The sequence below is a fragment of the Sinocyclocheilus grahami genome, unplaced genomic scaffold (genome assembly GCF_001515645.1).
Source record: "Sinocyclocheilus grahami isolate Dianchi unplaced genomic scaffold, SAMN03320097.WGS_v1.1 scaffold709.1, whole genome shotgun sequence".
Taxonomy (NCBI): domain Eukaryota; kingdom Metazoa; phylum Chordata; class Actinopteri; order Cypriniformes; family Cyprinidae; genus Sinocyclocheilus; species Sinocyclocheilus grahami.
In genome coordinates, this window is record NW_015505888.1 from 467,101 (window position 1) to 492,494 (window position 25,394).

General features: G+C 40.6%; 1 protein-coding gene across 1 annotated transcript; it reads left to right on the forward strand.

The window, feature by feature from the left end:
• Positions 1-1,005: 1,005 nt before the first annotated feature.
• Positions 1,006-25,394, forward strand: LOC107560077 (filamin-C-like). The gene is made up of 51 exons (XM_016244127.1): positions 1,006-1,743; positions 3,251-3,499; positions 4,327-4,424; positions 4,961-5,111; positions 5,383-5,501; positions 5,602-5,679; positions 5,786-5,948; positions 6,030-6,230; positions 6,395-6,448; positions 6,980-7,032; positions 7,172-7,315; positions 7,444-7,567; positions 7,651-7,811; positions 7,898-7,988; positions 8,064-8,233; positions 8,341-8,458; positions 8,549-8,811; positions 10,240-10,630; positions 11,357-11,499; positions 11,628-11,751; positions 11,835-11,995; positions 12,082-12,172; positions 12,248-12,417; positions 12,525-12,642; positions 12,733-12,995; positions 14,424-15,021; positions 15,099-15,275; positions 16,211-16,373; positions 16,498-16,658; positions 16,821-16,988; positions 17,169-17,292; positions 17,398-17,554; positions 17,652-17,841; positions 17,930-17,953; positions 18,116-18,360; positions 18,558-18,657; positions 18,750-18,890; positions 20,754-20,882; positions 20,981-21,154; positions 21,246-21,407; positions 21,490-21,693; positions 22,315-22,467; positions 22,568-22,690; positions 22,837-23,073; positions 23,166-23,435; positions 23,543-23,680; positions 23,778-23,893; positions 23,956-23,962; positions 24,053-24,250; positions 24,470-24,679; positions 24,764-25,394. The coding sequence occupies exons 1-51, from the start codon at positions 1,371-1,373 to the stop codon at positions 24,949-24,951; spliced, it is 8,628 nt and encodes a 2,875-aa protein (XP_016099613.1). The 5' UTR covers positions 1,006-1,370; the 3' UTR covers positions 24,952-25,394.

Genomic DNA, 25,394 nt, shown 5'->3' on the forward strand with positions numbered 1-25,394 from the left:
AGGATGTTGCTCTCCCCAGAGAGTGTCAGAGGGGAGGAAGTGTCAGTGGATAATGGGGAGGGTGGTTTCTTCACGTCCAGTAGTGTTGATCGAGGAAGGTGCAGGGGTGGCAGCGGGACAAGTTGCAGCAGTAGAGGCAGGGCAGTCAAACCTGTTAAAGAAGTTGTTTAACTGGTTAGCCTTCTCCCGATCCCCCTTAACTGTATTCCCGTGATGGTCTTCATACCATCCCACACCTCTCTTGTGCTGTTCTGCTGCAGTTTCTGCTCCCGTTTCTTTCTGTAGGTATCCTTGGCTTCTTTCAGCTGGACTTTGAGCTCCCTCTGTACGCGTCTCAGCTCCTCCTGGTCACCATTCCTGAAGGCTCTCTTCTTTTGATTAAGGAGGTCCTTGATGTTTCTGGTAATCCAGGGTTTGTTGTTGGAAAAGCAGCGTACAGTTCTAGTAGGGACCATAACATCCATGCAGAAGTTCATGTAGTCAGTTATGCAGCTGGTGATACCCTCAATGTCCTCCCCATACGACTCCTGCAGCATTCTCCAATCAGTAGACTGAAAACAGTCCCTCAGTACCTCCTCAGCCTCAGGAGACCACTTCCTAAATGAGCGTGTGGTGGTGAATTCTCTCCGTGCCTTGGGCTTGTAGTGAGGGCGGAGCAGAACCAGATTGTGGTCTGATTTCCCCAGTGGTGGCAGAGGAATGGCAGTGTATGCATCCCTTACATTTGCATACAACAGATCAATAGTCCTGTTTCCTCTGGTGGAACAGTCCACATATTGGAAGAAAGCAGACAAGGAGGAGTCCAGTGTCACGTGATTGAAGTCCCCGGAAATAAACATACCCACTGACCCCGACAGTGCAGAAATAAGTGCGCCTCCATTGGCCAATCACAGACTGCCTAATTCATTTCCACCAATCCGATCGATCACAGTTATCGAAAACTGCTCGCCATACTCCAGTATATACAGCATGACATCAGTGTGATGTAATCCCTGGGGTCCTGGGTGCATTTAAACCCCCTTCATTCACCCTCTCCCTCACTTCAAACAGAGTTTCACTCCTGCGAGCTGTGGAGCAGCACATCTTCATTTTTCAAAAAGTGATATTCTTCAAACTCAAAGTGTCCATTAAGAAGTCGCCACTACATTCGTCAGGGGACTGAGAATTAAAAACGGGGACCAGCCGCCTTGTAAACCGTAAATCGCATAATCCATCACCGTCCTGACAGAAGATCACTTTTCACAAGCATCTGTGAAAGCCTGTCTGTTTTCTTTTCAAACTCCATCCAGGTTTTGATCTGCTGTACAGCAAACGCGTCTCTGACACTCTCCTGTGAATGAGCATTGCACGTATAAAAGCAAGAGTCCATCATGAGCAATTACACACATTTAGAGGATCTGCCGCCGCAATACTACCAGGGCACAGACTTCGGGGAAGAGGAAGAGGAGGAGATGCCAGCGACAGAGAAGGAGCTGGCCGAGGACGCGCCGTGGAAGAAGATCCAGCAGAACACCTTCACCAGATGGTGCAACGAACATCTCAAATGCGTCAATAAGAGCCTCACTGACCTCCAGAGAGACCTGAGCGATGGCCTCAAGCTCATCTCGCTCCTGGAGGTCCTCAGTCAGAAGAAAATGTACAGAAAGCATCATGTCAGACCAAACTTCAGACAGATGAAGCTGGAGAACGTGTCGGTGGCGCTGGAGTTTCTGGACCGGGAGCGAATCAAACTAGTGTCCATAGGTAAGATCCGCTTTAAACAAGAATAATCTGGATTTTTTTAATTTTTAAAAAAAATTCAATTTATTCAAACTTTTTTGAAGGAAAAGTTGCAAATATCGTCCCAACTTCGGTGATATTTTACAACGACTTTCATTAATAACTTTAACAAACGTTATTTGATTATAGCTATAGTAACAGATCTAACAATTAAGAGATAATTATTGTGCATTCAAATAACTCTAAAAACCTGATGATTATAATAATTAATATAATAATAATAAACAAATTTAGACTCTAAAGATCTGAAACCTTTATATTAAAGGGATAGTTCACCCAAAATGGAAAATTCTGTCATCATTTACTCATCCTCATGTCGTTCCAAACCCGTATGAGTTGCTTTCTTATGTTGAACACAAAAGAAGATATTTAGAAGATTGCTGGTAATCAAACAGTTGGTGGTTGCCATTGACTTCCATAGTAGGAAAAAAATACTATGGAAGCCAATGCAACCACCAACTGTTTGATTACCAGCAATCTTCTAAATATCTTCTTTTGTGTTCAACATAAGAAAGCAACTCATACGGGTTTGGAACGACATGAGGGTGAGTAAATGATGACAGAATTTTCCATTTTGGGTGAACTATCCCTTTAACTGATTTTATTCACTAATATTGTAAATATGACTGAATAAAAGGGCACTAGATTAGGCTATACCAGACCAAGTGCAAGTCGTTTTTAAGTTCAGGTTTTTTTTTAGGTATAAAAGTTCCTTAATATAACCACTCGCCCCTTTTTACGTTTGAAAGCACATCAACAGCCAATCTATTTAACATTACAACATCTTATGAATTACTTCTTATTTATTCATGACTCATTGTTTATTAATAGCTTATTAATAGAAGTGAAGTTATCACACACTAATGTGTTTTGTATCTGCACTGTTGTACCTCAGTAAGCATGTCACAAACACACAAGCCTGCTCATAAATCTTATCAGCGGTCAAATGCTCACTGCTTTACCTCACTCTCTTAAAGTTGAGCTGTCAGAGTCTGGGAGCAGTAACATTATATCAGCAGCATGTACAAGTAGCTCACATTGGACTTCCATGTGTCAGTGAAATGGAAAATAGTTCAGCTTGTTTGAGTAAAGGTGAAAGTTTGTATCAGATAAGCATTGCAGAGTAGCTTGTTGGAGTAGTAATGAATACTGAGTAAACTGCAATGCAGTTACCCCATTGTGATTTATGTTTAGAGCCGCTTATACAGAAAATCACTCGCTGTAAACCAGTGGTGTGAATGTGTTTAGGGGAGACCTGACTCCTTAACAACTGTTGGTACTGAGACACTGGGACAGAACTATTAATACAAATAGCTATTTTTTTGCACTTTTATATTCTTTGAAGTACAATGCTGTTTGAATATGGTTGTCGTTGAATATAATGGTGTATACTGTAAAAGTACCATGTTAATACCAGCTGTTAGTGCATTTGCTCACTTAGTTTCCTCTTGATTGTCTTGGACCTGTGCAGACAGCAAAGCTATTGTAGATGGGAACCTGAAGCTGATTCTGGGTCTCATCTGGACACTCATTCTCCATTACTCCATCTCCATGCCTATGTGGGACGATGAGGACGATGAAGAGGTTAAGAAGCTCACTCCCAAACAAAGGCTGCTGGGCTGGATTCAGAACAAGGTACCGGAGCTGCCTATTAACAACTTTCACAAGGACTGGAGGGATGGCAAGGCCCTCGGTGCCCTCGTGGATAACTGTGCCCCTGGTAAGTTCACATTCTGACATAACCAAGCTTGTATGGTTTGACTTTGGGCAGTTGTGATTGGGTGAGGAAATGCAACAATATATATATATATATATTTTCAAGATTGCAAGATTTTGGGTTATAAGGTAGTTCAGATTCACTACTTAGACCATATTTCATTGTTCATTTGTGTTTACATTTTCTGACATAAGGGCAAATACACAACATCATTTATTTAATAAATATAATATATAGTGCCAGTGCCAATATAAAATCAGTAAAGTATATAAGCTATGCAATAAATTCAATAGTAAAAATCTGAATAATGTGAGGATATGTATATCCTCTTTTTTCACTTTCCTTTTAGAGAGCTCAGTCCATTTTTGCCATTAGCAAGAACAAATATAAGTAAAACCTGTATTATAAGAATGCATAAATTAAACAATACAATAGAGAATGAGAGCTTCCTATATTTACTGCATCTAAATCATGACCTAGTTTCTGAGCAACTCTTTGCTCACATGGAGGCTTACTGAGAAAAGAGGGGTAATGAACTAAAGTGTTTACTTCGGTGTAGCTGAAATGAAACAGTCCCTGCGAGACAGTTATGACCATACAGGGTGCTGCTGGCTTTTGACAAATCACAGCATAACTGTTATCATTATATATTTAGGTTACATTATAAGTCTCTTTAGACATATTTACAAACAATTTCTACGCAACAGACCAGGTTTATGGGAGGCCTGATGTCATATTTGATTTCACTCTTTTTTATGTATTTTCGGTGGAATAAATCTTTAAAGGAGAACTTAAATGATACACTCGTATAATTTGAACTCTTTGCGTAGGCCTGTGCCCTGACTGGCAAACATGGGACCACAACAAGCCCGTTGCAAATGCTCGTGAGGCCATGCAGCAGGCCGATGACTGGCTCGGCGTGCCTCAGGTGAACATCCACTCAACAAAAACACCACATGTTCAGCCAATAGATTTTTTACTCTACTTCAGGCTACAAGGAAGGTAGTGTTTAGCATGGGGTTGTGTAAAATGTTAGTGGTTCCAGCAGTTTGACACAGTGTTGCCTGCTCCATTATCCTCATGGGATAAGTGTGAGATGCCACGCATGGTGTAGGGTATGTGTCATAAATTCCTGCTGACTGTTGAGGGGATGTGGGAGGGGTCTGGCTCCTAGTAAATCCTGTCCTTGACTTGTTGAAGGCTGCACTCAAACCTCAGCACTCTGTGGAGAAATATAGTATCTGAAGAAATTGCCACTGCCTTGTGATGGTTGAACAAACGTGATGGTGAAAAGAAAATGCACTGTTATGATTTTCGTCATAAATGGGCCTTACGACTAGTTACTTCTCCAATGGAAATTTAATGTAGTGGTTTTCTGAGCACAAACATACGCAACATAAAAGCAATGATTACTGATTAAGGACCACTATACATGCAATGCTATAATAAATCTTTGATCTATAGGTGATAGCTCCAGAGGAAATTGTGGATCCAGATGTGGATGAGCATTCAGTGATGACGTACCTCTCTCAGTTTCCCAAAGCTAAACTAAAGTCTGGAGCCCCTCTCAAGCCAAAGCAGCTGTACCCCAAAAAGGCCAAGGCCTATGGACCAGGTGAGCAAACTACAGGCTCATAAACCAAGTGCAGTTGTCTTAAAACATCACAAAATGTGCTCTGTCAACACAAGCTCACAGAGCCTTTTTGAGCTACACATAGAAATTATAAAGTTGATTGAATTTTAAAATATCAGTTATTTAGCCTTTATTTTGGTACTTTGGATACTTTGTTTGCATGCAGTCAAGCATGCAATGAGTAGATCCTGAGTATTGCTTTTGAAAGCTTGTGTATGACAGTTTTATCTGTATTTTTTTCTCATGAAAACAGGTATTGAGCCTCAGGGGAACATGGTTTTGAATCCAGCTGTTTTTACTGTGGAAACACTGGAGGCAGGACTTGGAGAAGTGATCGTGTATGTAGAGGACCCAGAGGGTCACACTGAGGAGGTGAGAGATGACAGATGTTTACGTTCTGTAATTATTGCATCAATGTGAAACAAACCATCAATGACATTTTAAACTAGAATCCGTATTTTAATTGTGTTAGGCTAAAGTTGTCCCCAACAATGACAAGAAAAGAACATTCTCTGTCACCTATGTGTCCAAAGTTGAGGGGCCCCACAAGGTAAGCATTAGTACAAGAACATGGTTGACCGTTTAGTGTCCATTTGAGAGTGTAATCCTGTTTGCTTCCAGTGGCATGGTTGTTTATATATTCTTATATATCACAGGTGAAAGTACTCTTTGCTGGTCAGGACATTGATAAGAGCCCCTTCATGGTGAACGTGGCAAAGGCTCTGGGTGATCCCAAAAAAGTTCAGGCTCGAGGTCCAGGTCTGGATCCAGTGGGCAATGTGGCCAATAAGCCTACTTATTTTGACATCTACACTGCAGGTGAGGAGAACGCACAGACTTGTCTTGGAAGAGCCTTTTCTATATGAAGGTGAACTCAAGATCCTGTCTCGCCATTTTCAGGTGCTGGGGCTGGAGATGTTAGTGTGGTCATCGTTGACCCTCAGAATAAAAACAACACTGTGGAAGTTCTTCTGGAAAACAAGGGTGATAACATCTTCCGTTGCACCTACAAACCTCTGCAAGAAGGGCCGCACACCATCCATGTGAGCTTTGCTGGGCAGCCAATACCCAACAGCCCCTTTAAAGTGCAAGTCTCTGAGGGTAAGTGTCTGATAACTTTCCTTTCTTACATATCTTACTGTCTTATTAAGATATTCCTCAAATATCTTTAAACGTGTCAGTCATATTGGAACAGTACATGGACAACAGTCAAAAACAGACAAAGAATCTCCCCACAACCCAAAAAACAATTGTTTATTTTGTAGCACACCTTAAACCTTCTGGGGCTCCGAAGCAGGTACTCGCTCTTACAAAGAAAGGTGCGCTGCCGCTCGACTTTGGCAACAGTAGGCAACAGTATCTAAGCTTAGCTTCTTGCTTGTTCGCAGAAGCTTGATTCCTGCCATACATCAAATCACCCACTTTGAGGCATGGTAGGAAAGAGGCAAAAGTTAGTGAGTAAGTGTATTTGTAACACAGAGCGGCAAAGACTGACAACATGAACTTATGCTTAAAGCACGGGATATTTGCCTGAGTGTCATGTAAAAAAAAGCATATTTTTAATATATTTTTATACATCTTTTTGTAATAGATCAAAGCATTTTGGGCTTGGATGTAACATTGTTGGTTTGGATGTTTATAAAATGACCTTTCCAGTAATCAATGACCAATAATCTGGCATTATAAAGCTGATATTGTATTTTATGGATGTTCTGTGTACTGCATATTTTCATTTATCATATTTGACTCGCTCTGTATGAGGATCTGTGACAACTGAACAAAGCAGCATTGCAGTTTTCCAGTTCGTCATCTCATCAGATGCTCAGCACCTCGCTTGATCTTACTAACAGTCTCAATGTTTTCCTTTGGAAATGATGGCAGGCTACGGTTAAACATCAGTCCTGTAAGTAGAATCAATGTTACAGGGTAACAGAGGACAAGACTCATAACATGTGTACCAGTCAAACCAATGAATCATTGAAAATTAATAATTTTGTTTCTGCAAACTGGCTAAATGCTGACCTGCTGGGCTTTTCTTCTAGGACACTGAAGGCTGTGTGATTGACATTCAGATTACTGATAAGGGAGATGGCGCTTTTGTTTGTACGTATGTTCCTACCAAACCAGTGAAGCACACCATCATAATTACCTGGGGGGAGGTCAATGTACCCAAGAGTCCCTTTAGAGTGAGTATTCCCAGAGTAGTATTTTAGTTTGCATTATGCTGTGATGGAGCAACACCATTAGATGAGTCATTGTTTGAGATTTAACATTATTGTTTGCACATTATTGCTTTAAACTCTGTCTTTTAAAGGTTCTTGTTGGTGAAGGCTGTCACCCCGACAAAGTGAAGGTCTTTGGGCCTGGAGTTGAGAAAACTGGCCTAAAGGCAAATGAGCCCACCTACTTCACTGTTGACTGCAGCGAAGCCGGCCAAGGTTTGCAAAACAGTTTATTTCTTTTCTTTATATGACACAGTAAAAGAATGTTAGTGTTGCTAACCATTCTGACTATATTGTAGGTGATATCAGCATTGGGATCAAATGTGCCCCAGGTGTGTTGGGTCCAGCAGAGGCAGATATCGATTTTGAGATCATTAAAAATGATAATGACACCTTCACTGTCAAATACATGCCCCCTGGCCCTGGCTGTTACACCATCATGGTGCTCTTTACAGATCAGGTAAAGCAGCCTTCTTGCTCCTTGCCAAAAACCAATTGTACACTAAGGCTAAGTGAACATCTCAAACTCTTCTCTGCTTAACTCAGGAAATCCCCAATAGCCCATTCAAAGTCAAGGTGGATCCTTCTCATGATGCTGGCAAAGTCAGGGCTGAAGGTCCTGGACTGAAAAAGACAGGTGGGTGTAAGCAACAACATTGACACCTTAAGCCCCAGAGAAATGAGTTTTAATTGACACAGTCCTGTTTTACAGGCATTCAAGTCGATATTCCAACCCATTTCACCATCTTCACGAAGGGAGCAGGAAAGGCTAAACCAGAGGTGCAGTTCAAAACTTCTGCCAAAGGAAATGCTGTTAAAGATTTTGAGATCATTGATAATCACGACTACTCCTACACTGTGAAGTACACTGCTCTCCATCAGGTCAGGGGTCACTAACATCTATTCCATTTTGGTTTTACTTTGAACGTGAATGTTATTATGATGGGAAATATTACATCTCGCCAAATGCCTAATCTTCTGCAAAATAGGGTGAGATGGCTATCATGGTCACACATGGCGGAGATCCCATTCCTAAAAGCCCTTTCATGATCACAGTCGCCCCTCCACTCAATCCTGGCAAAGTCAAAGTTCAAGGCCTTAATGAAAGTAAGCACTTTAACTCAACAGTTAAACCTGAACTATCAACCATAAATGCATACTGCTCCAATGCTTACTAAACTGCTATTTGTGTTGCAGAAGTGGAAGTTGGAAAGGACCAGGAGTTTATTGTTAGCACGAAAGGGGCAGGTGGACAGGGTAAGGTAAATGTGACCATAACCTCACCCTCTGTTAGACCAATACCTTGTAAGTTGGAATCAGACAAGACCAAAGAGGCCACCTGTGTGAAATACATCCCACCCGAAGAGGGTCATTACAAGGTGGACATCAGCTATGATGGGAACCCCGTTCCAGGAAGTCCCTTCGCTGTAGAGGGACTCATGCCTGCCGATCCCTCAAAGGTAAGATATTGGGAATTACTTATTGGGAATAATAGGTTTCTTTTAGAGATTCAGAGATCGATCAGTCAGGGACTGGAATTAGCCGATTTTCCGCATGATCGGACCGGTGTAAACATGTTTTGCAATTGAGAGAGGATTTTACTTGCCCAACAATACAGGAAGCCAGATTCAACCAGGCCACCTGTTTAGGTGCGGGATGCATTGTATTGTGTTTAAACTTTATTTTTCATAGTATATGAGACCATGATCCATACTCACAAAATTGTCTTCTTTTTAGCGTTTATTTTACATTAATCACCAAGATAAAACACCGTCGCTTGTGATTTAACTATTGATGATTAATGTAAAATAAATGCTAAAAAGAAGACTATTTTGCGAGTGCGGATCATAGTCTCATATAAGTAATTTAATTGATTAACGCACCAAAATAAAATATTAGGCTAAGTGACGGAAGAGCGCGGTGCAAATGAGAAGTTAAAACGCAATACAAAACAAATGGTGTACACGTTATATTTTCATTCAGTTGCGCTCTGGCTGAATGCAATGTTATAATAGGCCTAGTTATTTAAAAATAACATTAACCAGTGAAGCCTGTTACATGCATCTAACTCTGGAGGAAAAAGCTTAGTATAATAAAATCACCAAAACAAGTCTTCATGTTAAGAATGAATAGTACACAAACACATTTCCAAATCTGTAAAAGGTTATAAAAAAACATTCTTGAATTATTTTATGATGAACATTTTACTGTCTTAAGTGCACTCATTTATAGTTATAAATTAATATAATAATAATAACAACAACAACAATAATAATAATAACAGTAATTATTATTATTATTATTATTTTATTGTTATTACTAGGCTATTGTTATTATTACATTTAGACTACATATGCATCTAGAAGAAACTTTTATCCAAAACGACTTACGAAAGAGGAACGAAGCAATTAGTCAAAATTCAGTCACAACACAATGTTTTTTAGACAATAATAATAAAGTTCTAAGATTTTCACAAATAAACACTAAAAGATTTTGACGCACATCATTCTTATTAAATCCTTGCATTCCACCTCGTTCCCGCTACAGTAAGCAGTTAAGACAATTTGATGTATTCCACTTAATAATGCACAATAAAACAATATACAATAAGATTCGTTAACACTTGGCCTACCTGGGAGCTAAGCTGTTCTTCTAAGATGAGTCTGTGAGTACAGTTTACAAACCCGTGGGAATAGATGTGCACAGATTATGAATTTGTGGGTACAGATTAAAAAAATAAATTCTTCAGTTCCCCTTCTAAATTTGGTAAATTCTTACAAAAAAATCGGAAATCAGAATCGTCCAAGAAAAATGCAATCGATGCATCTCTAGTTTCTTTGCAATATTATATGAGCTCTATCATTTCACGTTACTGGATTTCCCACTAGGTTCGTGCCTATGGACCAGGACTTAAGGGTGGTGTTGTGGGTCAGCCTGCAGGGTTTACTATTGACACGAAAGGAGCTGGTGCTGGTGGTCTGGGTCTAACACTGGAAGGCCCCTGTGAGGCTAAGATTGAGTGCCAAGACAACGGTGATGGGACCTGCTCTGTTGTCTACCTGCCCACAGAGGCTGGTGACTACAACATCAGCATCCTATATGGGGAAGCTCATATCCCCGGCTCTCCTTTTAAAGCTGTTGTCAAGCCAACTCTGGATGCTGGCAAAGTTATAGTGAGTGGACCCGGAGTGGAGCGGGCTAAAGCTGGTGAGGTGGCCACTTTCACAGTGGACTGCAGTAGAGCCGGGGAGGCTGAACTCACCATTGATATTGTGTCGGATTCAGGGGCTCAAGCTGAAGTTTGCATTCAAAAGAACAATGATGGGACATTTTCTGTCACCTACACCCCTCTCTTTCATGGCGTACACACCATCACCATTAAATATGGAGGTCAACAGGTGCCCAAGAGCCCCATACGTGTTCAGGTGGAGCCATCTGTGGACACAAGTGGGATTAAAGTGTACGGACCAGGAGTTGAACCCAGAGGTAGAAACTTTAATGACAGCTTTCTGTCCTTACCTTTATCAGTTATACCTCATTGTCCTGTTTTTCTGTCACTCAAGGGGTCCTTAAGGAGGTGACCACACACTTCATTGTGGATGCCCGAGCCCAGACTAAGACCAAAGGAAGAAATCATGTTAAGATTTGCATCATCAATCCATCAGGCACAAACACAGATGCATATATCACTGATAAGGGTGACGGCACATACAGAGTGGAATACACTGCTTTTGAGGATGGTACGTCATGAAAACACTGAACAAATGAGTTTAAGGGAAAAAAAGTGAAGGCCTTCAGAAAAGTGTTTGAATTATTTGGTAACACTTCTCACTATTGACTAGTTGCTTATTAGCATGCATATTACCAGCATATTGGCTGTTTATTAGTTACTTATAAAGCACGTATTAATGGCTTATTCTGCACCATATTGTACTTGACTATATTTTACTCTTGACCATATTTTAGATCCCTTAATCTTACCCGATACCTAAACTAAACTATTACACGCTGAAGGCTGTGTGATTGACATTCAGATTACTGATAAGGGAGATGGCGCTTTTGTTTGTACGTATGTTCCTACCAAACCAGTGAAGCACACCATCATAATTACCTGGGGGGAGGTCAATGTACCCAAGAGTCCCTTTAGAGTGAGTATTCCCAGAGTAGTATTTTAGTTTGCATTATGCTGTGATGGAGCAACACCATTAGATGAGTCATTGTTTGAGATTTAACATTATTGTTTGCACATTATTGCTTTAAACTCTGTCTTTTAAAGGTTCTTGTTGGTGAAGGCTGTCACCCCGACAAAGTGAAAGTCTTTGGGCCTGGAGTTGAGAAAACTGGCCTAAAGGCGAATGAGCCCACCTACTTCACTGTTGACTGCAGCGAAGCCGGCCAAGGTTTGCAAAACAGTTTATTTCTTTTCTTTATATGACACAGTAAAAGAATGTTAGTGTTGCTAACCATTCTGACTATATTGTAGGTGATATCAGCATTGGGATCAAATGTGCCCCAGGTGTGTTGGGTCCAGCAGAGGCAGATATCGATTTTGAGATCATTAAAAATGATAATGACACCTTCACTGTCAAATACATGCCCCCTGGCCCTGGCTGTTACACCATCATGGTGCTCTTTACAGATCAGGTAAAGCAGCCTTCTTGCTCCTTGCCAAAAACCAATTGTACACTAAGGCTAAGTGAACATCTCAAACTCTTCTCTGCTTAACTCAGGAAATCCCCAATAGCCCATTCAAAGTCAAGGTGGATCCTTCTCATGATGCTGGCAAAGTCAGGGCTGAAGGTCCTGGACTGAAAAAGACAGGTGGGTGTAAGCAACAACATTGACACCTTAAGCCCCAGAGAAATGAGTTTTAATTGACACAGTCCTGTTTTACAGGCATTCAAGTCGATATTCCAACCCATTTCACCATCTTCACGAAGGGAGCAGGAAAGGCTAAACCAGAGGTGCAGTTCAAAACTTCTGCCAAAGGAAATGCTGTTAAAGATTTTGAGATCATTGATAATCACGACTACTCCTACACTGTGAAGTACACTGCTCTCCATCAGGTCAGGGGTCACTAACATCTATTCCATTTTGGTTTTACTTTGAACGTGAATGTTATTACGATGGGAAATATTACATCTCGCCAAATGCCTAATCTTCTGCAAAATAGGGTGAGATGGCTATCATGGTCACACATGGCGGAGATCCCATTCCTAAAAGCCCTTTCATGATCACAGTCGCCCCTCCACTCAATCCTGGCAAAGTCAAAGTTCAAGGCCTTAATGAAAGTAAGCACTTTAACTCAACAGTTAAACCTGAACTATCAACCATAAATGCATACTGCTCCAATGCTTACTAAACTGCTATTTGTGTTGCAGAAGTGGAAGTTGGAAAGGACCAGGAGTTTATTGTTAGCACGAAAGGGGCAGGTGGACAGGGTAAGGTAAATGTGACCATAACCTCACCCTCTGTTAGACCAATACCTTGTAAGTTGGAATCAGACAAGACCAAAGAGGCCACCTGTGTGAAATACATCCCACCCGAAGAGGGTCATTACAAGGTGGACATCAGCTATGATGGGAACCCCGTTCCAGGAAGTCCCTTCGCTGTAGAGGGACTCATGCCTGCCGATCCCTCAAAGGTAAGATATTGGGAATTACTTATTGGGAATAATAGGTTTCTTTTAGAGATTCAGAGATCGATCAGTCAGGGACTGGAATTAGCCGATTTTCCGCATGATCGGACCGGTGTAAACATGTTTTGCAATTGAGAGAGGATTTTACTTGCCCAACAATACAGGAAGCCAGATTCAACCAGGCCACCTGTTTAGGTGCGGGATGCATTGTATTGTGTTTAAACTTTATTTTTCATAGTATATGAGACCATGATCCATACTCACAAAATTGTCTTCTTTTTAGCGTTTATTTTACATTAATCACCAAGATAAAACACCGTCGCTTGTGATTTAACTATTGATGATTAATGTAAAATAAATGCTAAAAAGAAGACTATTTTGCGAGTGCGGATCATAGTCTCATATAAGTAATTTAATTGATTAACGCACCAAAATAAAATATTAGGCTAAGTGACGGAAGAGCGCGGTGCAAATGAGAAGTTAAAACGCAATACAAAACAAATGGTGTACACGTTATATTTTCATTCAGTTGCGCTCTGGCTGAATGCAATGTTATAATAGGCCTAGTTATTTAAAAATAACATTAACCAGTGAAGCCTGTTACATGCATCTAACTCTGGAGGAAAAAGCTTAGTATAATAAAATCACCAAAACAAGTCTTCATGTTAAGAATGAATAGTACACAAACACATTTCCAAATCTGTAAAAGGTTATAAAAAAACATTCTTGAATTATTTTATGATGAACATTTTACTGTCTTAAGTGCACTCATTTATAGTTATAAATTAATATAATAATAATAACAACAACAACAATAATAATAATAACAGTAATTATTATTATTATTATTATTTTATTGTTATTACTAGGCTATTGTTATTATTACATTTAGACTACATATGCATCTAGAAGAAACTTTTATCCAAAACGACTTACAAAAGAGGAACGAAGCAATTAGTCAAAATTCAGTCACAACACAATGTTTTTTAGACAATAATAATAAAGTTCTAAGATTTTCACAAATAAACACTAAAAGATTTTGACGCACATCATTCTTATTAAATCCTTGCATTCCACCTCGTTCCCGCTACAGTAAGCAGTTAAGACAATTTGATGTATTCCACTTAATAATGCACAATAAAACAATATACAATAAGATTCGTTAACACTTGGCCTACCTGGGAGCTAAGCTGTTCTTCTAAGATGAGTCTGTGAGTACAGTTTACAAACCCGTGGGAATAGATGTGCACAGATTATGAATTTGTGGGTACAGATTAAAAAAATAAATTCTTCAGTTCCCCTTCTAAATTTGGTAAATTCTTACAAAAAAATCGGAAATCAGAATCGTCCAAGAAAAATGCAATCGATGCATCTCTAGTTTCTTTGCAATATTATATGAGCTCTATCATTTCACGTTACTGGATTTCCCACTAGGTTCGTGCCTATGGACCAGGACTTAAGGGTGGTGTTGTGGGTCAGCCTGCAGGGTTTACTATTGACACGAAAGGAGCTGGTGCTGGTGGTCTGGGTCTAACACTGGAAGGCCCCTGTGAGGCTAAGATTGAGTGCCAAGACAACGGTGATGGGACCTGCTCTGTTGTCTACCTGCCCACAGAGGCTGGTGACTACAACATCAGCATCCTATATGGGGAAGCTCATATCCCCGGCTCTCCTTTTAAAGCTGTTGTCAAGCCAACTCTGGATGCTGGCAAAGTTATAGTGAGTGGACCCGGAGTGGAGCGGGCTAAAGCTGGTGAGGTGGCCACTTTCACAGTGGACTGCAGTAGAGCCGGGGAGGCTGAACTCACCATTGATATTGTGTCGGATTCAGGGGCTCAAGCTGAAGTTTGCATTCAAAAGAACAATGATGGGACATTTTCTGTCACCTACACCCCTCTCTTTCATGGCGTACACACCATCACCATTAAATATGGAGGTCAACAGGTGCCCAAGAGCCCCATACGTGTTCAGGTGGAGCCATCTGTGGACACAAGTGGGATTAAAGTGTACGGACCAGGAGTTGAACCCAGAGGTAGAAACTTTAATGACAGCTTTCTGTCCTTACCTTTATCAGTTATACCTCATTGTCCTGTTTTTCTGTCACTCAAGGGGTCCTTAAGGAGGTGACCACACACTTCATTGTGGATGCCCGAGCCCAGACTAAGACCAAAGGAAGAAATCATGTTAAGATTTGCATCATCAATCCATCAGGCACAAACACAGATGCATATATCACTGATAAGGGTGACGGCACATACAGAGTGGAATACACTGCTTTTGAGGATGGTACGTCATGAAAACACTGAACAAATGAGTTTAAGGGAAAAAAAGTGAAGGCCTTCAGAAAAGTGTTTGAATTATTTGGTAACACTTCTCACTATTGACTAGTTGCTTATTAGCATGCATATTACCAGCATATTGGCTGTTTATTAGTTACTTATAAAGCACGTATTAATGGCTTATTCTGCACCATATTGTACTTGACTATATTTTACTCTTGACCATATTTTAGATCCCTTAATCTTACCCGATACCTAAACTAAACTATTACTTTACTGACTATTAATAAGCAGCAAATTAGTGAAGTGACATGTGACATGTGGCCAAGTATGGTGACCCATACAACCATTAGGCCACGACTTCCCCCCAAACTAGGAGTTTATTGAGGCAAAAGTCACAGTTAATAGTTAATTAATAATGAGAACTGGTCCCCAAACTAAAGTGTGACCAATTATTTTATATATAAATACAAGTGAATGCAAGTTGTAGGTTTTCACAGTAGATATGTAGTAGATGGTGAAGGAATCCTATCAGAAAGAGATGCTTGTATGTATATAATAAATCTGGGATTGGGTATGTATAAAAACAGACCATGGCATGTTTTTAGAAGCTTTCAGAGCTTAAGGGGAACTGAATGAGAGCACATGACAGATGCAGGGAGAGTTTTTAAATAGGAAATGCATTATAAAAAGAGATAATTAAATAGTTGTGTGCCTGTCTTGGGCCCGCCACACAGTTGTACAGAAATACAGCTTGTATTAATACTAGCGACAGCTGCAGTTCACAGTTAAAACAGAGCAGATAGCAAAATCTATATGCTATAAAACTCTGAATATTAACTATACTATAACTATAGAAAAACATGTTTACCACAGCTGTATCTTATGAAGTAAGCATAAACCAGAATTCTTTAAATTAAAGCAATTCTTTGATTTGTGTAGGTTTGCACCTGATCGAGGTCTTTTATGATGATGTTGCTGTTCCCAGGAGCCCCTTTAAGGTGTCAGTTGTGGAAGGTTGTGACCCAACACGTATTCGAGCTTATGGCTCGGGCCTGGAAGGTGGGCTAGTTAACAAACCCAACTGCTTCACAGTGGAGACAAGGTATGGGGTCTATACTTTAAACATATAATCATTGGTGCCTGAAGAGAAAATCATATTTGCTTTAAAGATGGATTATATTTGAGTTATTTATGTCTCATCGTACATCCATGTTTATGATTTTAAGGGGCGCTGGGATGGGTGGTTTGGGCTTGACCATTGAAGGAGCATCAGAAGCCAAAATGTTCTGTAAGGACAACAAAGATGGTAGTTGCAGTGTTGAATACATGCCTTTCACTGCTGGAGACTATGATATTAATATCAATTACGGAGGCCAGCCTATTCCAGGTAAAATATCTAAATACCTATAAATACATCAATTACCTATAGAATATTACTGTATTATCTTGTATAGTTGGTGAGTAACTGTATAGTTCTATAGCTGCTTTATTGCTGCTGCTTTATTTTTTGGGGGGGTTTAGAGCTGTGTTCTTCTTCTGCTGTTCTCAGGCAGTCCATTCCGGGTGCAGGTTAAGGATGTGGTGGATGTCAGTAAGGTGAAGTGCTCAGGTCCTGGACTTGCTAACAGAGTTACTGCACATGCTCCACAAACCTTCACTGTGGACAGCAGCAAAGCAGGAGTGGCTCCTCTAGAGGTGCAGTTGTATGGACCAAAAGGTACATATCATAAACCCCTCCAGTCCACTATGAATATACTCTGCGCCTAACCACTATGAATATACTCTGCGCCTAACACACTAAAATTGTACTGGAGATTAACTAGAAAACTCTATGCTCAATACTTACCCCTGAACAATGGTCTTTCCCTTCGAAATCTTGAACATGTTCGTCTTATAGGAACCCTGGAGCCTGTAGTTGTTAAAAACAACCGGGATGGAACACATACTGTCAACTACACCCCTGCACAGGAGGGGCCACACACTGTGTCTGTCAAATACGCCAACCAAGAGGTACCTAACAGGTAAGATCATAAGTCATGCATTTTAGACTGTATTTAATCGTCACCTCATGACAGTAATAAAAACATAATCATTTCATGTCTCTTTCGCGTTGTGGTTGTTAACAGTCCATTCAAAGTCAATTCAGCCCCTACACATGATGCCAGTAAGGTGCGTGCTAGCGGGCCCGGTCTGGACACTAAAGGAGTGGCTGCCAGTCTTCCGGTGGAGTTTACCATTGATGCTTGTGATGCAGGAAAAGGCCTTCTGACAGTTCAAATCCTTGTAAGCCTCTCTTCTTATATGGAAAACCTCAAAACAAGGCATACTGTATATTACCAAAGTGCCACATTTAAACATTGTTTCACATTTAAACATTTAGGACCCAGAGGGAAAGCCAAAAAAAGCCAGCATTCAAGACAATAGAGATGGAACCTACACTGTATCTTATGTGCCAGACATGACTGGCTGCTACACCATAACCATTAAGTACGGTGGAGATAACATCCCATATTCACCTTACAATGTCCAAGCCTTTCCCACTGGTGATGCCAGCAAGTGCCTGCTCACAGGTATTGTTTCCATTTTGGTGCTTTCAAAGTTTTGCGGTTTCTTTTCGCAACTCTGGTTTTACTAAAATTTGCTTGCTTTTTATTTCAGTGTCTATTAGAGGACATGGTGTTGGTAAGAAATCAGGAAATTAATTTAAGATAGTTTAATGAATTATTGTATAATGGTGGAATATTTTCTGCCATTATAAATGTTCTAACATTACACCAAGTAATACGTTTCCAAGGTTTAATTCTTTGGTTTTAACAATATTTTTATTTGAAATGATTTGAGCAGAAAGCCTTGGGCCCAATATTAAGATCGCAGAAGAGACATTCATCACTGTGAATGCCAAAGCTGCTGGAAAAGGGAAGGTGACATGTACGGTTCTGACCACTAATGGCATGGAGCTGGATATGGATGTTGCAGAAAATCCAGATGGCACCTTCGACATATATTATACTGCACCCGAGCCGGGAAAATATGTCATCACAATCCGCTTTGGAGGGCAACACATTCCTAAAAGCCCTTTTCAAGTCATGGTGAGTGATATTACTGAACAGGTGTGTCGGACTGTGTATCACTGCCATGATAACGCCATGATAGATAGAGCTACTGATACTGATACCAGGGACATTACAACAGAAAGGGATTTGAATGAGATGGCTAAAATATTCAATGTTGAAGTGGTGGAAAGACAACAGCACTGTGGTTTGTTGATTGTCTTGTGTTATCTCAGGCTACGGATCAGCCTGTTGTACCGAGAGATGACACAAAGCCCATGTTTCAGCCGCTGAACTTAGTTATCCCATTCACTGTCCAGCAAGGAGAGCTCAGCGGTAACATCTTTAATCATATTCATTTAGAGCAGAAAATGTGACTACTCTAATGTACTGTTTTCTGAAGTGCACCATGTTTGTTTTATTTGCAGGGGAAGTGCGTATGCCTTCTGGTAAGACAGCTCGACCTTTCATCAGGGACAACAAAGATGGAACAGTCACCGTGCAATTTCAGCCTACAGAGAGAGGCCTGCATGAAATGGATATAAAGTATGATGGCAACCACATCCCAGGTTGGACTCCATTTTGGTATTATGTGCGAAATGGCCAAAAAAGGGTTTGGACACACAAGCCATAGTTCAAATATATAAATACAAAGTTCTGCCATGAAACTCTAGATGGCGCAGTTTGGTCAAACTCGATCTGACATAATGACATCATTATCACATGGCGCAGCTGATTGGTTCTTTTTGTATCAGCAGCCAATGAGCACGCTGCTCAACATTCAAATACTTGGCTAGTGCTTGCTGTAGCTGTTGCAGCACGCTTCAGAAACCCTCCACCTCCCCAGCTCCACCTGTATAGATCTGCTATAGGGTATTCATGTATGCTAAATGGGGGTTATTTTATATATGTTATATGTTCAGCAGCAGTATTTCTTACATGCTCACAGCAGCATGTTGTGGATGTGTTGGCCGTAGCAAGTCTCGGTACTAGCTCTGCTGCAGCAGCAGCAGCAGCGTAGCAGATCTATTCTGCCTAGACCAAACACATTAACATTGTCATGTACATTACCATGCCTATGCCTAGGAGAGTTGTCATGACAGAACTTTTATTTGATAATATTAAATTAATTGGTATCTGCAAACACACAACACTTGCAGAGAGTTTCACTTGTTAATGGCAAATCTAATAACATGAAATACTTTTATGTGGCTAAGGTGTTCAAATTGTCATATTAAAGGGGTTATATGACGTTGCTAAAAAAGAACATTATTTTGTGTATTTGGTGTAATGAAATGCGTTTATGCGGTTTAAGGTTAAAAAAACACATTATTTTCCACATACTGTACATTATTGTTTCTCCTCTATGCCCCACCTTTCTGAAACGCGTTGATTTTTACAAAGCTCATCGTTCTGAAAAGCAAGGTGTGCTCTGATTGGCCAGCTATCCAGTGCGTTGTGATTGGCCGAATACCTCAAGCGTGTGATGGAAATGTTACGCCCCTCAACATACTGTGATGCCGTGTCCCGGCCGAGGGCATTTGTTAAACGAGGCATTTGTTGTATCAAGTGGGGTCATAATTACTGATTATAATGACTTATACTGTCTTTTTATGCATTGCGTTGCATCGCGACGCGTAAATATAAAACCATGTCTGCATTTGTGATCGGAGAAACGACAAACAACGAGCGCCACTCTACACTGCTTAGAACTCGTGTTTGAATTGTCAGTGGCAAATCCTTTAAATATGAAAACGTACTTACAAGCTGTGAGTCAGCATCCTTTGTCAGCATCATAGACTGTATAGGGTCAGCATGCGCGACGAAGGGGAAACGGGGAACTGAATTCACCGGAACACCGATATTGTACACTCTCCCAGGAAACAGTTCTCACCCTCCTTAAAATGCACTGCACACATCTGAATATTTGGGTTGAAGTGTTCTGGAACAGTGTTGTAAATACAACTTAACCACTGATTTCTAGTCGTGTCCTCTTTTCGAAGGCCAAACAAAGTAGTTTCGCTTTCACAATGAAACACACAGCGTCTTCAGGCCATGGCGGCAGTGGCAACAATACTACAGCGAGAATCAAAGTTATGCCTTCTTTCTTTGCGTGAACATTTGGGTGGTGTTATGCAAATCTTCCCACACAGTGACGTAGACATGTGTTTAAACGAGGCGTTTTAGGAGGGTGTGGACGAGTCTTAACTTTTATAAAGAATATCTCTTTGGGTTTGAGACTTTAGTCTTTGCAACTTTAGGGATCTTATCTATTCACGAACAGCTTGTAACACTCCAAAGAGAAAGGAAAACTTGAAATCGCATTATATGACCCTTTTAAGACCACTGTAATTTTCATTTAACATCCATGGAATGATACATTGCACCAAGCTTGTTACAGAATCATGACTTGAATGCAATTATGTTCACAGGAAGTCCTTTGCAGTTTTATGTAGATGTAATGAACAGTGGAATGGTCACAGCCTATGGACCTGGTCTGTGCCATGGGACAGTCAATAAACCAGCCACTTTTACTGTTGTTACCAAGAATGCTGGACAAGGTACATAAATGTTTTGCTTTGCATCAAAGCAAATGTAAATATTTTTTATTAAAAAAAAGAAAACGTAACAATTAGTCCATTTTGTTTGCCCTTCACAGGTGGTTTGTCCCTTGCTGTAGAGGGTCCATCTAAAGCAGAAATCAGTTGTAAGGACAATAAAGATGGCACCTGCACTGTGTCCTACTTGCCCACTTCACCTGGCGATTACAACATCATCGTCAAGTTTGATAACAGTCATATTCCTGGCAGCCCCTTCACAGCAAAGATCACTGGTATGACAAGCACTCTGAACTGGCAAAAATAGCTAAATTCTTGCGCACGGTAACTTACCATCCTCTCTGTTAATGTGTCATGTCCATGTAGGTGACGATTCACTCCGAAGATCTCAGATGAACGTTGGCACGGCAGCAGATGTCTCACTGAAGATCACAGAAACAGACCTGAGCTATCTGACAGCTAGCATTAAAGCTCCATCAGGAAAGGAGGAACCGTGCCTGCTGAAGAGACTGCCCAACCAGCACATTGGTAAGCACGTAAAAGGCCATAAAATGCTTTCTGCATATACTACATTTGCATTAAATAATCTCTGCTCTCCTTGCCTCACTAGGTCTCTCGTTCACCCCAAAGGAAGTGGGGGAGCATGAGGTCAGTGTGAGGAAGAGTGGGAAACACGTGAACAACAGCCCTTTTAAGATTATGGTAGGGCCATCTGAAATCGGGGAGGCCAGCAGGGTCAAGGCTTTTGGTAAAGGTCTCGTTGAAGCACATACCTTTGAACTGGCCGAGTTCTTTGTGGACACTAGAAATGCTGGTATGTCGTTGCAGTTCTTTTGCACTTAGAGTTGTTTACGCATGATTTCAAACAGTGTTGGGGAAGTTACTTTTAAAAGTAATGCATTACAATATAGCGTTACTCGCTAAAAAGTACCTCATCAGGGCTCATCTGGGGTTGCTTGTTTGTTTTTAATATAAAACAAAGTTCTGTTTTGGCAAATGTAAAAGTCCTTTCACACCAAAAGTGAAAAGAATAAGCCTCAGCAGCAGAAAATGTAAATTCACATCTGTACAGTAGAGGGCGCAGCCAAACAAACCTTTCAGCTGTGCTGCTTTTCTGGACTGCATGAAGAATAGGATGCAAAAGAATAAAGTGCACCACTGTTTATCTAAAGTCATTTTTGCTTATTAGTATGGTTGAACTGGATCATCGAAGGTCAGCAGCAAAGACAATGATTAATAAAAGGAGATTAAATACATAAAGATATTTTCATGTAAATTAAAAAATAATGCGTTACTTTACTAGTTACTTAAAAAAAGTAATCTGATTACATAACTTGCATTACTTGTAATGCACTACTGCCAACACTGATTTCAAATTTAAACCTAATGCAATACCCCTAATTAAAATGTTTTTCACACCATCTTGGTTTTAAAGGATATGGAGGACTTGGATTGTCAATTGAGGGTCCAAGTAAAGTGGATATCAATTGTGAGGATATGGAAGATGGAACATGTAAAGTGACATATTGCCCCACTGAACCGGGCAACTACATCATCAACATCAAGTTTACAGACAAACACATACCAGGTTACTTTTCAGTGTTTCTTTACAACGATATACTCATGTAGACTGGCAGTTGACAATAGTAGAGATTTGTAACAGTTTGTTTGCTCGTCCCACTCCGTAGGAAGCCCTTTTACAGTGAAGGTAACAGGAGAAGGAAGGATGAAGGAGAGTATAACGAGAAAACGGCAAGCTGCCTCTGTTGCCTCAGTAGGCAGTGCATGTGACCTAAACCTCAAAATCCCAGGTAAAAACAATTGTTAGTATATACGATAAAAAAAAAAAAAGGATTTAAATGGAATACAATAAACTGTTACAGAGTTAGCCAGGGTGTCTGAAAACTTTTTAAACAACTAAAGTTTCCGGAAATCTCTCTGATGCATTTCTACACAGGAAACTGGTTTCAGATGCTGTCAGCACAGGAGCGCTTAACTCGTACCTTCACACGCAGTAGCCACACTTACACACGTACAGAACGCACAGAAATCAGCAAGACCCACAGAGGTGAGACTAAGCGGGAGGTACACGTAGAAGAGAGTACACAGGCTGGCGGTGACCCTTTCAGCAATGTTTTTGAGTCCTTACTGGGAAGAGAACGACTGGGTAGCTTTGGTGCAGTAAGGCAAGAGGGTAAGGATAAACCATTATTAAGCTCCCTCCCTCCCTAAAACACCCCTAGCTTTTTTTTTATTGGTTACCTTCAATGGTTTTCCCATTTCCAGCTGACACAGAGATTCAGGGAATGACAGCCCAGGTGACCAGCCCTGGTGGAAATGTAGCCGATGCAGAAATTGTTGATAGCGGGAACAGTACCTACAGAGTCCGCTTCGTACCTGCTGAAATGGGTTCTCACACAGTCAACGTCAAATACAGGGGTGAGCATGTCCCTGGAAGCCCCTTCCAGTTCACAGTTGGGCCCCTTGGGGAAGGAGGCTATCACAAGGTCCGGGCTGGAGGCACAGGCCTAGAGAGAGCTGTCGCAAAAGTTCCTGGTATGTTTTAAACACGTTTTGTTTTCTTCCGATTTTTTGTATTGACAAATACTGTGATAGATTTTCCTCTCATCTTCTGCATCTCTCTTTTCATTACTCTGTGATAGCTGAATTCAGCATTTGGACAAGAGAGGCTGGAGCAGGCGGTCTGTCCATTGCTGTTGAGGGTCCAAGTAAGGCTGAAATCTCCTTTGAAGACAGAAAAGATGGATCCTGTGGTGTTATTTACATTGTGCAGGAGCCAGGTGAGGTTTACAACAGAACTCGCTATGATTTGAGTTATACCTATTTTGCAAATCCAGTTGAAATCATTGCGCTCCCGTTCTCCATTTCTTCTCTCAGGTGACTATGAAGTTTCCATCAAGTTCAATAACGAGCATATCCCAGATAGCCCCTTCATTGTTCCTGTTGCTACATTGTCTGATGATGCACGTCGACTTACTGTTACAAGTCTTCAGGTATAAGCTCCACGGCTAAGCACAACCGCTCTATGCCTTGCAGAACAAACAGGAATGCTTAGATCATATGTGACCCTGGAGCACAAAAGCAGTCATAAGTAGCGCTGGTATATTTGTAGCAAAAGCCAACAATACATTGTATGGGTCAAAATTATTGAGTTAACACATGCAAGGCTGGTTCAAGTGCCTTATCTGTTACTATTGACGGTCCCTCAAAGGTCAAAATGGACTGCACTGAGTGTCTAGAAGGTTACAAAGTCTCTTATACACCGATGGCGCCAGGAAACTACCTTATATGCATCAAATATGGTGGTCCACAGCACATTGTTGGCAGTCCCTTCAAAGCAAAGGTTACAGGTAGGATTGATTAAACTTCCTTCTTCAATGTAAAGGAATGTCCCCTGACTTTTTTGTTGGTAATCAATATTATGCCCCAAATGCTGATAATTGAACCAGGAACTATTTATTATTATTTAACTTCATCAGACTTCCAGTGTATTTTTTTCAGGTAAATAATATTTGTGCAAGTGCAAGAGTTGTGGCTGTGGATGTAAACACATCTGTCTTTTGCTGTAGGTATGCGTCTGTCTGGAGGCCACAGTCTACATGAAACTTCATCAGTCATTGTGGAGACGGTTACCAAAACCTCAAAGATGGCAGGAGGTTTCAGCTCTCTGTCCAGCTCCAAGTCAACTTCAGATGCCAGTAAGGTTGTATGTCATGGTGCCGGCCTCTCCAAAGCCTTCGTGGGTCAGAACACTTTTTCCGTTGACTGTAGTAAAGCAGGTAAAATAAAGCCGATAATGGTTTAGCACCAACAAAATACAGTTATACAGGATATTTATTTTGTTTTTTTTCTTTCCCGTTAAGGAACAAACATGCTAATGGTTGGCATCCATGGTCCTAGAACTCCATGTGAAGATGTGGCTGTTAAACACATGGGAAACAAGCTTTACAATGTAACCTACACAGTGAAGGAGAAAGGAAACTATGTTGTTATTGTCAAATGGGGGGATGAAACTGTACCAGGAAGTCCCTTCCATGTGAGTGTTCCCTAAACATGCTTATACCTCTAGATTTCCTAATCAAGAAAAAAACAAACAAAACTACTGAATCGAACAACAGTTGCTACATTTAGGAGAGGAAAAAAAAACCCTATATAGAAGGTGCTGCCTTTTATTTAATGTTAACCTGTTTGACGCAAATGCATTTTAATACTGTTTTGGATGCCACAATGTAGCATTTATCATGAAAAGAGAGAAGAGTTGTAATTAATAAAAAGGAATAAAGGAACAGTTCAATTAAATTTCAATGAATGCCACTTTTGTTTAATCACCAAAAGAGGAAATGTATATTTTACAGAGGGAGATTTATTGTTCTCAAGGGCACTTTTGTTGGTCAGGGGAAATCATAGCAATATGATTTTGTGTTCTGACGTTTTCAACAGTGTATAGATGTATCCAGTGCTTTTATATGCTTTATAGAATGTAATTGTATCTTA

Excerpts from the sequence above, each read along its gene's own strand:
- LOC107560077 (XM_016244127.1), top strand. The coding sequence starts at position 1,371 with ATGAGCAATTACACACATTTAGAGGATCTGCCGCCGCAATACTACCAG. Across the intron at positions 15,022-15,098 it reads ACCAGGAGTTGAACCCAGAG|GGGTCCTTAAGGAGGTGACC; the intron begins GTAGAAACTTTA and ends CTGTCACTCAAG. Across the intron at positions 16,659-16,820 it reads CGGAGGCCAGCCTATTCCAG|GCAGTCCATTCCGGGTGCAG; the intron begins GTAAAATATCTA and ends TGCTGTTCTCAG.